The 15,551-nt window shown below is 41.0% G+C and overlaps 1 protein-coding gene across 1 annotated transcript; it reads right to left on the bottom strand.

Moving 5' to 3' along the window:
* Window positions 1-5,738: 5,738 nt before the first annotated feature.
* Window positions 5,739-14,635, bottom strand: LOC139735299 (NHL repeat-containing protein 2-like). The gene is made up of 8 exons (XM_071646056.1): window positions 14,485-14,635; window positions 12,408-13,138; window positions 11,710-11,924; window positions 10,605-10,836; window positions 9,860-9,979; window positions 8,539-8,748; window positions 7,725-7,938; window positions 5,739-6,001 (listed from the first exon to the last, which is right to left on the bottom strand). Exons 1-8 carry the CDS (start codon window positions 14,624-14,626, stop codon window positions 5,739-5,741), a joined length of 2,127 nt encoding a protein of 708 aa, XP_071502157.1. The 5' UTR covers window positions 14,627-14,635.
* Window positions 14,636-15,551: the final 916 nt, after the last annotated feature.

The following is a 15,551-nucleotide window of genomic DNA, read 5'->3' as shown; positions in this document are numbered from 1 at the left end:
GCAAACAGAAATGAGATGGTAGTTCAGAACCAACTCCATATGCTCCCAAATACTCAATCAAATGCTAAGCAGGGCTTGTATGTGACTGGAACCCTTCCTTCAACTAAATGTCAGTTTCTAATCGACACAGGCTCCACCGACACTATCATAAGTGCTACCACACACTACAAAATGGATAGGGATTCCCAGCCAGAGCTACAGGCCTTCACAGAGAAAATCCAGCAAGTAGACGGAAGCCCTCTGCAAGTGCTGGGTACCGCTTGGGGAGAAGCAGGTGTTGGTAGAACTATGCAAACGGTTAAAGCCATTTTCGCAGATATCGCAGTACATGCATGCCCCCACCAATAAACCACCAGCTCAAGTCGAACGCTGGGTTCTACGCATGCAGCGATACAAGTACAAGATATGATACATGGCCGGGAAGACAAATCCTGCTGACCCACTCTCACCCCTACTCGTGGTCAAAAAGCAAGCTCATCACAACATCCCAGAAGACTATGTCGACGCCATCGTGACATACGCAGTGCCAAAGGCGATGAGCAGAGCGGAGATTCGCATTGAAACCGAAAAAGACATCCGTTTGGCTATGGTAATACAGGCTGTCATGTCGGGGAAGTGGAACAATAACAATCCCGACATCGCTAGCTACACACGGTGCTGTAACGAATTTTCCGTCAAAGACGGAATCCTTCTGAGGGGACCACGAATCGTCATGCCGACAAGCCTACGATGCCGCACCCTGGACATCGCACACGACACACATCAAGGCATCGTGCGCACCAAACAAATGCTGCGGACGAAAGATTGGAGGCCTAAAATTGACAACGACGTGGAACAACTGGTCAACAGCTGCATGTCCTGCCAGCTACAAAGCAATCCGTCCAGCCAACAGCCACTACAACCGACAGTGAAGCCGCCCCACCCCTGGCATACGATCCACATGGAAAAGTGGGACCAGGTGGAACTGGCCAATGGCGTACTGTATCGTCGCTGGAAATCTGACGATGGTAAGATTGTCAGGAAACAAATAATCATGCCGGAAAAGCTCTGTGAGGACGCTAAACATGATGTGCATGATGGTCCACAAGGAGCTCACCTTGGGCTGAAAAAGACACTGGCCAAATTGAAGCTGCAATTCTACTGGAGGCACATTCTTTCATTAGAAGGTGTGATTTTGGTGAGTGGCGAAAGTCTCCTCCGAGCCAACAAAGTGTGCCCTCACAACAGAGAAGGGTGGGTGCCCCGATGGAATGAGTGGCACTGGACTTGATGGGACCGTTGCCGAAAACAGAGTAGGGCAACTGATGGATTCTGGTGGTAGGGGATTACCACACAAAATGAGTTGAAGCCTACCTATGCACTCACTGATGCTAGAGCTGAGACTGTGGCAAGGAAGCTTGTCGAGGAATTCATCTGCCCGTTTGGTGTGCCGAACGAAATCCATTTACATCCGGAAAAGCTGGGTGAACACGATATCAAAATGGCCAGGCTTGGTGGTAAGGCTATGGTTGGAGGAGGTGGGAAAGATGGCTTTTTTTTTTTTTTGTCTCGATGAAAATTCCATCGCGGGACCCTCGTAAGCTTGGTCAAAAGCTGAGGGCCCTCTCCAGACGAATGGATTCACAGCGCTGAGCTGTACAATTGTATGCAGATGTGGAGAGACCTAAAGACTAATGAAGACATGTCAATGCTTTGCAATGTCACATACAGAGCAAAAAGACCCCACATGTTCTTCGGTGCGCTCCATACTAGGTACAAACAGAGCATTCAACACAGCCTTCCTAATATTGAAGTGATGACTTTCTTCATTCACGGCATCAGCTAAATGATTAGACAGTATTAGTGGCGGCTCATCCATCGATATCACGCATAAATAATAAACGTTCATCTTGCAAATATATAATAATTTCAGTTGATCAGGCATGTCTTGATGGGAGGTTGATATTTCAACACTTATGTCCGTTAGATATGTTAACTTGCCATTTTGTGAGACAATGCACTTCGTCAAGTACCAACAGGGAAATTCTCTGTTGGAACTTCCGCAGCCATTTCCACCATTTTGGTGACATGATGGCCTCCGGAGACGTGAAAATGAGGTCTCTCTCTCTGTTCATTAAAAGAGAAGTGTTACCTGATACAGTTGCAGTTCACCTGAATTCAAACATGCATGATATAAACTATATCCGGAAAATTGACTTACTGTGTATTTCCCCGTTCTATGTTCAGTTAGAATTGTAAATTTATACCAGTATCTATCGTCTTGTTTGATAGATTATAAACACGGCATCAGGTGTAATGTGATCTATGATTTCAAAATTCATGTTAGTTGTCATTATTATACCAAACTCTATACATATAGAGGTACTTGAATATGTATGTATTCAACCAAAATCTTTTTTCAGATAATGGTTAATTTACGAGAGAAAGACTAATTCATCTACAGGGGGAGACTTATACAGAGTTAACAGGCTGCGGCCATGTTTAACTTGCTTGACATGCTGGAAGTGTGAGGCTCAGTGTATGTGTGCGTGTGTGTGGGGGGGGGGGCATATAGTGAAATTACATTGGAATCAGTATACGTCATTTCAAGAACACATCGCAGGAAACTTCCGATGTTGAATTACCATTTTCCGTCAACGGCTTCATGTCCGTTTCGGAATGACTGAGAATGGCCGCAGTTCTTTATTCCGTGTGACTCCAATCTCCGCATGCACCTGATCATCATAAGACTTTTTAGTGGACTGACCACAATGGTCATGTGTCTTGTCTATGGCTTCAACTGTCAAAAAAAAAAAAAAATAAATGAAAACCCTGCAATGAGTGATAATTACAAGGGGATTGAGTTTTGTTTTTTGTTTTTTTTGTTATTTTACGAGCATGGTTTAGAGTATCGGTGTACATCTGTTAATATGCAATTGTAGTACTCCAATGAATTTTCTTTCATGACTTTCATTGCATTCAATTGTACTATATAAGTTTTTTTCTAATAAAGATTTACTCAGTCCTTTGCACCCCTCCCCCACGGTAGTATTTTTACTATACTTGACTTTATCTTCTCTCTCAACAACTCCTTTCCACATTGGTCCTTCCAAGGATACGCTCAACCAACCAACCCATTCTCATTTTTTTAATGTTGATTCTGTCGTTCCTCTCTCATCTACACAGCTATAGTGCACAGTTTCTCAACGTTCCATTTTCTTTTTATTTCCACGTTTTATACTTCTGTAATTATATAGTGTCGATTCAGCATTTCCCTTAATTTACTACGTGAAATATCAGCCGGAATTTTACATTTTATAACCCCCCCCCCCTCTCTCCCTCTCCATCTCTTTCTCTCTCATCTCCATGATTTTCCAACCTCCAAATGCTCCCTGTCCTCCCTCTTTCCTGTTTTATTTTTTCCGCTCCAACGATTTCCAAACCCTTGATGTGATTACTCTATTCTTCCAGACAACTGTCCCTTGTTCTCCCACCTCCACTAGTGAAACTTCAACTTCAAGCTTACCGCTACCCCTCGATTGTCAATGCCTTCCTCATCTCTTTACACCAGGGAGGTGGTTTCGCTCTTCCACCTCCCTGTTAACACTCATCTTGCTTTCCCTCTCCTGATTTCAAAAGTCCCCTCTCTTCCTTTATCGCACAACAACGGTCACTGATGTGTGTACATGTACTAACAAACGCATTTCATCCTTCAGCCTAAAATAGCCCATAAATTAGCCTATATAGATACAATATAGGTGTACACGTACAGAAATATTTTAAACAAGACATACCACAAAGAAACCACAAAATAAACAATAACACCAACCTTTTCCATGAGAGGGGCATGGATGGCAAACGGCAAAGTCTTGCCGTATCCTGTAGGTAGGATTGCAAAGGTGTGCCTCCACGCTGCGATATTTTTTATGACAGCTCTTTGTTTTTCTTTCAGCACAAAGTATGGGCAAAATATGGCAGTCGCAATTTCGCGAAGATGATTCTCCATGATTTTGCATTTCATTAACGTAAAAACAGAGGGGATTACTAATAGATAGAAAACGTAGTCATGCGTTCACGCTTGCCATAAGATATGGTGATACGTGTAAATGAACCTCTGCTCGTTTTGCATTAGATTGTGTATAGAACAATGTCGTCTGCTATGTAACAATCTCTTTGGTGCGCACACTGCAGAGTTTGTACTGCCCGCACGGTCAACAGCGCCCCCTTTGCCCACCATTCGCAGTGCCGCCGACATTTCGAATCATGTCTGCCTTTTTACAATTTCTGTGACGTACAGGATTAAAAAAAGTGTCATTTTTGGTAAGTCGTGAAATAATTATCTTAATATCGATAGCCAAAGACGGTAGCTAAATAGATAAAGTTTTCATCGTATGTAGTCTGAGTAACAAATATGGTGCAGTAAATTCAAAATAGAGTCGGCGCCCCAGAATCCTAAGATTACGTAGTGTCCACACCGTACAGCCCTGTCACGACTTACACTTGTGTACAGCAACAGGGCTGTGTATAGTTACATTTTGTATAGATAAATACTATACCCTCATCAAATTTTGAATAAGTAAAAAAAATACAAGGCAATACATAATATCTTTTATCCATCCATCAGCCTTTCTATAAGTAAAGGTAGTATCAATCTTCAGCAAGCTCTCGCAGCAACAGTACCACTGGCATACTAGCCTCTTAAATATGAATACCGGCAGTGTGCTTCAGCAAAGGCATCCCTGCTGCCGCCCATGAACTTTACTGAGGACCTCATGATTTAGAGTCTGTGGTCTTATCCACTAGACCACACAGCTCCTCGCTCAGATATATGTTGAGATATGTTGACCACAAGAGCTGGAATTGTAAGTAACCTTTGACTCCAAATCTGAGCACAAACCAACATGCTATCACTATCACATAAGCCACACACCAAAGCCTTTAACCCTATTCTAACTTGGCTACAAGTATTTAGGAACAAATTTTTACTGTTTTATAAACGTATAATCTTGTAGTTGACATCCAGCTCATGTTCAGGCAAAGTTTTGCGGCGATCGTGCCATTTGGGGGGATGTCAACTACAAGATTATATGTTTATTCAACAGAAAAATATTGTCTATTTCTAATTGATTAATTCATTATGCAAATTTATGCAAGAAATCATATTTTTGCCTGTAACTCCACTACAAAGGCAGAAGGATTGCTCATTTCTACGTCAGAATTCCTCAAGACACATCAAACAATTTTCTTGCAAAAAAAATAAGGACAATCAAGATTATTTCCTTTTGTATTTTCTTATTTGGTTAATTTCTTATGTACGTTATTGCTTTTTGGCCTTTGTGTTCTATTTTGTTTTGGTTGTTTTTTTTGCCAAAAATTTGTTCCAGGCATTTTTTGAAGTTATTTACATTTTAATTGATTAATTTCAATTATCAAAAGTATAAATAATCTGATTCCTATCAATTTAAGAAAAAAAAAAACCACACTATTTGCACTGAATTTGCTCACAATATCACAAATTTGAGCTGTTTTCAGGCTGACATGCATGTACAAAACATTACGTAACTTCAGAACGGTGTACCCAGATGTCGCAAATTTGGTCTCATAATATGCAAGAGACTTTAAAGAAAAAAGCCGTGAAATAGTGCGGCAAAATCTTTGCGCGGTGTGGAATCATTACATGAAATGTCGAGGGGAGTCAATTTGACCCCCCTCCCACCCAGTTAAGATAGGGATAATTGTTTCTAACACACATGTCCACATTACATAGCATCACTCAGACTTGCTACCACATTAGTCGAAGCCTCACTGGGAGACCCATCCTTCATGCTGATGGGGACGGTGAATCCAACAGTTTGCATGCGACACATTCCGGAGGGGAGGCAATAGTAGATCGCTGCCTCCACCTGCACTGTGATGTCGCACGGCAGCTCCTGGTCGACGTGGAGCGTCCAGCGGTGGCTTGGGGCGGGGTCGCTCAGACTGGTCAGCCTTGTTTTCTCCATGACGATCTGCAGTTTCTCACCTGTGAAAAGCATCGAGAGAGCTGAGGCTCAGTAATTGGTTCGATGGTCCTCCTTTTGGTGAAATCATTTGATTCCAACTCCCAAGATTTCTCTGATCTTTTTAATGATCCTTGTCATACAATCCGGGTGTGACATAGGAACCTTGCATATAATTTTTGGTACCAATTTTCTCCTGAATGTACACATAGAAATTTTCTTTCCTGACAGCTACAGTGACTGGCTTTCTGCTACCTCTATGTAAACAAGGAAAAGTAGAAATTACGCGGTGCGTAATATATGTCCCCACCGGAAGTAGCATTTAGTAGCAAAATGTACAATATAGGTAAAAAATCAAGGTCAAAGGTCAAAGAAGTCAAAGGTCAAAATTCTGTGTAGAAGTTTTGAAGCCCTCACCTAGTGCCATCACATAAAGCAAACAGAATCGAAATCGGGTTAGAAATGGCGAAGGAGTAGCATTTTGTAGCCAATGTACAATATAGGTCAAAAATCAAGGTCAGAGGTCAAAGAAGTCAAAGGTCAAAATTCTGTGTAGAAGTTTTGAAGCCCTCACCTAGTGCCATCACATAAAGCAAATGGAAGTGAAATCGGGTTAGAAATGGCGAAGGAGTAGCATTTTGTAGCAAAATGAACAATACAGGTCAAAAATCAAGGTCAAAAATCAAGGTCAAAAATCAAGGTCAAAGGTCAAAGAAGTCAAAGGTCAAAATTCTGTGTAGAAGTTTTGAAGCCCTCACCTAGTGCCATCACATAAAGCAAACGGAATCGAAATCGGGTTAGAAATGGCGAAGGAGTAGCATTTTGTAGCAAAATGTACAATATAGGTCAAAAAATCAAGGTCAAAGGTCAAAGAAGTCAAAGGTCAAAATTCTGTGTAGAAGTTTTGAAGCCCTCACCTAGTGCCATCATATAAAGCAAACGGAATCGAAATCGGGTTAGAAATGGCGAAGGAGTAGCATTTTGTAGCAAAATGTACAATACAGGTCAAAAATCAAGGTCAAAGGTCAAAGAAGTCAAAGGTCAAAATTCTGTGTAGAAGTTTTGAAGCCCATACCTAGTGCCATCACATAAAGCAAACGGAATCGAAATCGGGTTAGAAATGGCGAAGGAGTAGCATTTTGTAGCAAAATGTACAATATAGGTCAAAGGTCAAGGTCAAAGGTCACGACTGAAATTCTGTGTAGAAGTTTCAAAGCTCCCATGTAGTGCTATCATATAAAGCAAACAGAATCAAAATTGGCTCATAAATGACAGAGAAGTAGCAAATTGAAGATTTTGATCACACACGGACGCACACACGGACGGACACACGGACACACGGACGGACGGACGGACACACGGACGGACGGACGGACACACGGACACACACACGTACGGAGCCCGTTTCATAGTCCCCTGCTCGAACTCGTTCGGCGGGGACAATAAGTGAAATGGGTATGATCTGAATGATTCATGTTGACAGAATGTCGCATAAAATGAGTGTATAGTTGTCACCTTCAGTACCCAGGAAACTATCTGGGCTCTTTGATACTTTTTCTCAAGAACCATAGCTTATCTGCAAGAAAATATTTTGCCAAAAAATAGATGTCTAAAAGGAGTTGCACATGTAGACTGTATGTTAATTTGCTAAGCAAATAATGGTTTCAAATTTTCACTTACAATTGCAAAATAGCTGTGTAAAACCTAATCAAACTCATCCAATCTCCCTTGAAATGATAAGCTTACCTGGCATTATGATCTGCCATGAACTCGGAGCACCCTCTGTGAGGTAGCTGCCTGAAGGGAGCTGGATATCCAGGCGTACACTTAGCCGGCCACCGTTCTCTAGTAAAACGCCCTCTACTGTAGTTGGATTAATACCCTTTGAGAGCAGAGACTTCACCTTCTTGGGGGCTGCTGGCTTACTGTCAACTTCTGTCCTAGGCACTTGGATGTGAACCTGGTCGTTTAGGACATAAAAGAGATTAAGATGGCCACCCTGTGCAGTGATTTTAGGATTCTGCTTCTTTTCTCTTCATCATCTTTTCTTTCTTTTTTTCTTCTTCTTCTTTTTTTTTTTTTTTTTTGGGGGGGGGGGGGGGGGGGGGGGGGGGTAAGGTGAGATAAATATCTAGACTAACTTGGGCCTGAACTAACAATAAAGATGTTATCTCTTGATGATTCACTTTGATAGAATAGAGACCCAAACTTTCCATATGTACTGGGACACTATTACCCCACAAGTTACTGTCACAAGTTTGTAATTACCAATACAGGGTCTTTTGTGAAGGATGCCTCCTCTGTATTTTCAGGCTACTGAAAACAAATAAATAAATAAACTAAATAATTAAATAAGTGAATAAATAAATAAATAAATGAATACATAAATACATAACTACATAAATAACTAAATACATAAATACATAACTAACTAACTACATTGTAACTACCTAACTAACTAACTAACTAACTAAATAAATGAATGAATGAATAAAATTACTGCACCCTGTCGAACAAGCATTTTGTCACATCTATCAAACATCAGTACTTAGCATAATACCTCAGCAACAGACGATTTCTTGATATCAATGCATCGGATGGCGTGGTTGTTGGTGTCGGCCACATAGATCTTACTGCTGCATGGAGATACCACCAGTCCACCCGGCTCGTTAAACTTTGCCTTCATCAGGTCGTCACTATCCTCCTTGCCTGCTTCCCCAGTCCCTGCATACGTCACGCAATACCTCTGTGCAGCGTCTATCATCTTGATCTGAAAAATTTCATGTTAATCATTGACATGATTTCGTTAATATTATTCTTATATCTCAATCTGCCAGGTCCCAGAAACTACATTCTGTGATTTCATGTTGTATCAGTTAATTACATTTTTTTTATTTTATTTGTTACACAGTATTTTTCCTATCCACTGATAGCACTTCATGAAAAAGAGTCCAACAGTTTCTCTCATTTGAGCTCTCTGTTGTCCACAAACATGTATAATTGTTTTAGTTGCAAAAGTCTCATAAGCCTCTTAACTGCTGAACTTACAACTATTCTTAAACTGGAAACACATCTGAGAAGATTTGAGTTTCTGTTTCTCTCTCAAATTGTCAAATTACTTTGTTTGATTTTTAATCTGATTTCCTGCAAATTTAATTAATAATTAGAGAAGTTCAGAGGTGGCAATTTCATGATAACAACATAATATCTGCAGTAAAAATCTTCCATCATTTGTGGCATTGGAAATGGGATGACAAAAGCTAAACTGGGACGAATTGTGCAATCATTTATGACCTGCTTACGAAATACTCAATCATACACAAAAACTGATCTTCTGTTGTCTTACAAAAGGTCAGTATACTTTTGTAACAATTTTTGTTTCTTAAAGCCACAGAGCTGGCCTACAGCTTACCCATGGCAGAAACAACTTATGAAAGTGAACTGGATCCAAAATATTGAAACAAAAATATCAAAATCAGGTGACTTGGAAGTAAGTTGGTAAGTATTTATGGGAAATGTATAAAATCTTGATTACACTGGAATAATTAAGCCTGTCAAAAGCATAGCCATCACAAACATTTATTCACACAAATGCATAAAACCAGTATTCTGTCAAATGATACAGCTAGTGCACATACAATAATCCCACCCAGGAGCAAGTTTGGTATATATTAACCCTATGCATTATCATTTTCATATTTTCATTTGTGTGTTAAAATTTGGCCTTAGCTCACTGCCCATACTGATCAGTGGGTTGGCAATTTGACTACTGGCCATGGTTTCTGCTTCCCATAGACAAGCAGACAAGTGGTTTTGTCAGGCCCTGAAGTAATCTAGTCATTCAACATTTGACCTTTGACACAAACTGAATCAGTGCACACCTTGTGATTGTACGAGTCAGCCACAAAGAGGAGTTTGTTCTGGTCCCATGCCACGCCCAGAGGGTGCTGTAGTCTTGCCTCAAGTCCCTTGCCCCCTGCATCACCATAAGCAAACAGATTCTGGGAAGAAGAGATGAGGTTAAACACAGTCATGAGCAATTTCACAAGAAAGACAAGCACTGAAAATTCACATCTTGGTTATGCTTTCACATCAGTGCAAACTTTCAAAATTTACATGGCTTGCATACTAAGACAAAAAAAAAAATACACAACAGAAATTGTTATAGCTATCTTACATGGTAAACACAAAATTATACAACGTATGATATCATCTGTATCATTTCAAAATGTAAGGGAATTTGAAGGCAACACGTCAAGTTGTAAACTAAGAGTAAGGATCAGTGATCATTCAAAAAAAAATTGTAGGATACAAACATTGCAAACATACAAACTATGTCCCAACCAAAAATGATACCAAGAATTCTAAATATTTCAAGACAGTAAGATCCTCATTCACAAACTACAATCATTACCATTACAGAAAATAAGTTAAACATGAAACTTGACTGTTGAAAACGAACAGAAATTGTATCCTTGAAACACATTGTATGCCACCATCTGCAAGCTACAGCTTGTAGTTTGTAAAATAAATAAATTGAAAAAAAAGAGCTACTCTGTGGAGACCTTATTGGGACATTTTATGAAAAGTCACTGCACTTTTGATGTGTTGTTTATGAACTCTCACCATTGGGTCTATTTCCCCGCCCACCACATTCTTGACTGCCCCATCCTTGAAAGACACCCTCCGAATGGTGCTGCTCTCACTGTCAGCGACAAAGATGCAGTTGAAGGGCTCCTGGGGGGCCAGAGCGATACCCGACGGCTGGGCAAAGCCCGCTTTGCGAGGATAGGAATTGTTGCGATTTTCCTCCTTGCCACTACCTGCATAGTTCATGCACGTACCCTTTGCGTGCTCCCTGTGGGACAGACAGGACAACTATCTGATCATTTTCTGAAGACTTCAGGGAGTGAACAGAAATAACTGGAGGATTGGCACTGCACATGCTGATGAAGTACATAAGGACTGAGTATATCACAGCTGTGCTTTGTAAAATTGCCCAAGCCAAACTCATCTCAAGACCTTCTGAAAAATGATCAGTGCTGCTGGTGAGGCTTGTAATGTCTTAAATAACAATTTAACATGAACTTTGTGATAAAAAAAAGGGGGGAAAACATACGTTTATACTGTAGACCTATGTGTGTGATAAACTCTGTGTAAGAAAAAGAAAATGCATACCTGCCCACTCTTAAATTCAGTTTAATTGGAATAACTGGGAGAAAATAATGCAAAACTAATGCTTTTTAAGTACCCATCTCCCATACATTACTATCAGCAGGTGATAACAAAAATAGGAACACAAGGTTGAATAATGCTTCTTCTTTCCTGTTAAAGAAATATGACTGTTCCTTTCAGACGGGAGCAGTTGGCAGGTATGAAAATCTTTCTCTGTAACACTGGTTTCATTAAAGATGCTGCTGTCAGATATTTATGAATATTCAAGCTTCACATTGAAATGTATTCATAATGAATAGTTTCTGGGAAAACTACAAAATGATTTTATCAGACCATGCACAAGAAATATTCTGGCCTGTGTTACTTTTACAACATTAACAGATGACAGGCAACATGTAGTTTTTCTGATTATATTCACCAATTACTGATTCAGTCTTCACAAACTCTTTACTGAAAAGAGGCATAACACGTTATCTTCACAAGTCAAATCAAATCTGATGACAGACATGACAGATGTTAAAGGAAGTGGTCCTGAGGAATGAAATTGAGAACTCACACAGCCTTGAGCCACTGCCCATCTGAGAGAAACAGTCCCCAGAGCTGATGTGTGCCCGCCATGGCGATGAAGAGCACATCCTCGTTCGGAGGACCAAAGGCCACATCCCATGGGGAGCTGATGACCTGCTCTACCCCCTGACCTCCTCCGTAGGGGTCATTGCCCTGCTCTCCTGTGCCAGCAATGGTGCTGACACACTGTCTTGACAAGTCAATCTGTGTAGAGCATTCAGTCAGAATCTTGTCATGAAAAACTCTGTTACTGACACAACAGAGTAAGAAGTGTAAATTCTGCAAGTGAGCAGGCTGGTTTGTAGAGGAATATGGCCACAGTGTGTGTGAAGGAGGGGAGGATGTGAGAATGTGACAGAGAGAGGAAGATAGTTTAAGGGAGAGGGCAAGAAAGACGAGCAACTAGTATGTGTATGGATACAGGCACCGGTACTTGAAAGCCTAGAGTTAGCTAAAGACCATTATCACTGCAAATGTGTAATGCTGAACTCATTGTGTTAATTCTACCATGAAAAGTAGAACTATTGAAAATAGGGTTATTTTTAAGTACATTTTTTAAACAAACAAACAAACAAACAAATAAATAACAAACTTTCTCCAAATACCAAAATATAATTCACCATAAAACAAATTAAAAAGGGGGATGTATAAGCATTTTAGGTCTCTTAGAGAAGATAATGGACAAACCTTCCGAATGGCATGGTTTTCAGTATCAGCGACAAAGATGACATCATCTACCCAGCAAAGTCCTTGAGGGGCATGAAACTGAGCTTCATGGTACAGACCATCTCTTAGCCCAGCCTGGGGCCCTCCTATGCAATGCTTGACCTCACCTTCAGTAGTGGCTATCATTACCCTGTTGTGGCCAGTGTCCGAAATAGCCAGGAGGTCACCTTTCGGGTTGGTGGTGACCTTGCCTGGATACAGGAGGGGCGTGTCCACCAGAGAATCTTTGATGCTCAGGAACGGCAGACTGTGGGGGCTCAGCATATCGCGAGATTTGAAGTGAGCAGAGCAGAGCTCGATCGTCTCAAAGAGGATGTCGCGATGGCCCTCCCCGATGATGGAAATGATAGGTTCCCCCGAGGGACTAATGATCATGAGAGTGGGCCAGCACTGGATCTCCAGGTCGTTCCACATGACGGCATCGTGGTCGTTGATGACGGGATGCTCGATGCCGTAGCGCATGATGGCATTCTTGATATTGGTGGACACCTTCTCATTCTCAAACTTGGCAGAATGGACTCCAATCACGACGATGCCACTCTCCACGGGATACTCCTTCTCAAGGGCCTCAAGATCGGGCAGAATGTGCATGCAGTTGATGCAGCAGTATGTAAAAAAGTCTAGAACAACCACTTTGCCATGCAGGTGGGATTTGAAGGACAATGGTCCAGAAGTGTTGAACCATTCAAGGTCTGAAAGAGAATGAGACATTGTTGCTTCATCACATCTGAGATCATTCATTGGCCATAGAAAGATAGGACATATCTTCCGCTTTCCATAATCAGACTTTTATACACCTGTACATTGTATATGCACAACTGAGCAGCTTTAAATCATACAATAGAATGTTTGAAAGTTTTAGAAATTTGTTAGGGCATGTCATGCTACAGTAGTTCATATGGAGTCTGAAAAAAAAAATAATCAAGTCCAACCTTGCTCAGACTTCCTCATCTCACATTCAAAGATTTTTTGATTTTTTTTAGTATTCTTGATCTCAAATGGTCTACATACATGTAGGTTAGGGGTAGCAATAATGAATAACAAATAACACATTTAAACTCTGAGTATGATTTACTATAGATCATAAAATAAAAACAACAACTAACAGACGAATAAACTACCACAAAAAAAAAAAACACACACACACACATACAATGTATTTTGACCTTGCTTAAACTTTACTGGTTGAGATAACATGATTCAATATCCAAAACTGTCACTTACTCTGTAAAACAGAAACATTCACGGCACAAAACTTTTTCGAATTGGAGCCAACTGCCATTTTTTGCAGCACGAAACTTTAGCGAATTGTCACTGGCATTCAATGTTTGTACAGACAATTTTCGCTTTGCATGCATTTGAATTTCCCAAATCTTGGCTCTTTGCAAAATTCACAGAAATTTCATGCATGCAAGATTGTTTTCCTTTTACAGTGAGGTGCCTAGGTTTAGATTCTATATGATAAATTCTGCCATGAAGTCAGTGCCTGCAAACTTTAATGCCAACAGCCGAGCCTTGGGGGAAAAAAAAATAGGCCCTAGATCTATCTTCTCTTTGATGAAAAATATAACAAGAGTAGAGCTGAGGCCTCTACTAACAGTACCTATACTGAACCTGTACCCATCCTACAGGCCACACAAAGATCTAGTGCAAGTGACACACACAGCATATAAATTTTCTTGAATTTTGCCAATTTGTGAAGATCTGAGATGGGTTGAGTTGGCATCAGCCATGGCCCTTCTTCTATTCCACCGCACAAGAATTAACAACTTGGATTTGACCCGATTGACACAACAGGATTTAGAAACAAAGTTTATTGGCAAAAAAATATGACACGTAAATACTGAATGAGTGTTGCCGATCATAGATTTCAGATTGTCAGAAGTGTATGATTATAATGTTTAAGAAACCACACACACTCACTGATGATATGATAAGCAAACATACACAGACTGCTGAACCATACATCATATTGAGTAGATGGGACTACACTTTTCGGGAACATACTATTTCCGCAAAATCATTGTTTTCTACCTACCCTTCGGGAACTCAACCCCCGTTTTCTCATCCTCACTCGATGATAGGCGATCTAACTGAGACTGAATGATGGTTTTTCGTTCATCTGGGGTCAAAACTGGCCTAAGTAGAGCAGCGCTAACCAACTGAATTGCCTTCCCCATCGTTCTCGCTCCGTGATTCCGTGATTAGACTGTGCGATGAGCTATGAGCAGCGTTGCCAGGTCCAAACTGAGCAAAATCACCAAAAGCCTTGTAAAAAATCACCAAAAGCCATAAAAAAATCACCAAATTTGGAATAGCGTAGGTAAGGCTTCAAATTCAAGACAAAATTATGTCACTAAACCTTTACCAAAAACACTCTGCGCGACTCTCGGTGCAACTTTCGGCGCGCCGTAGTCACACACACTAGATGCATTTGTACGACGTGTATGGATATATGAGTGTTTGTGTGTGTCGAGTGACAAAAAAGGGGCACATGTTATGTTTCTACAGGAAATATGGGTAAAACTTTGGGCAAAATGCATTTTTGTTTTCAATTAGTGTGATTATTTTTCATTGGTCCAAAAATCACCAAAAAGTAACCAAAAATCACCAGATTTTGATTTGGTTACCAGGCTAAAATTTTGTCACCAAACAACATCAAAAATCACCAAATTTCACCCTTTTTGGTTCCCGAAATCACCATCTGGCAACACTGGCTATGAGAAGGACACCTCAGCGGCCGGCCGTTGGATGGATGCTGCATGCATGCAGCCGCCGAGCCTGCCGCCTCGCGCGCCCGCCCGGGCCGGCCGGGCTGAGAGTGAAGAATTGATTGGCTATCCAACCTAGCCGCCGCCGTGGGGACATTCGAACAGCTACAGGAGCGAAGGAGGACAGATCGATCGCGTGGTGTAAATCTACTGGCTTGGCGTTGGCAGAATGTTTTGAATTTTCATCGACATGAAGGCAAAACGGAAAACTTGTTGTGTAGGGATGTACAACGCATATCATCAAAGTGTTCTGCAAAGTCTGTAATGTCATTGTCAGTTGCCTCTACTGCAGCTGCAGAGCGGTTTCTATCTAGGAAAGTTTGCGGGCTTTGGC

This window comes from Diadema antillarum, unplaced genomic scaffold (genome assembly GCF_040938485.1).
Source record: "Diadema antillarum isolate AM-2024a unplaced genomic scaffold, OU_Dant_1.0 seq00000569_RagTag, whole genome shotgun sequence".
Lineage (NCBI taxonomy): Eukaryota > Metazoa > Echinodermata > Echinoidea > Diadematoida > Diadematidae > Diadema > Diadema antillarum.
This window is presented reverse-complemented; position numbering and strand designations above follow the sequence as displayed.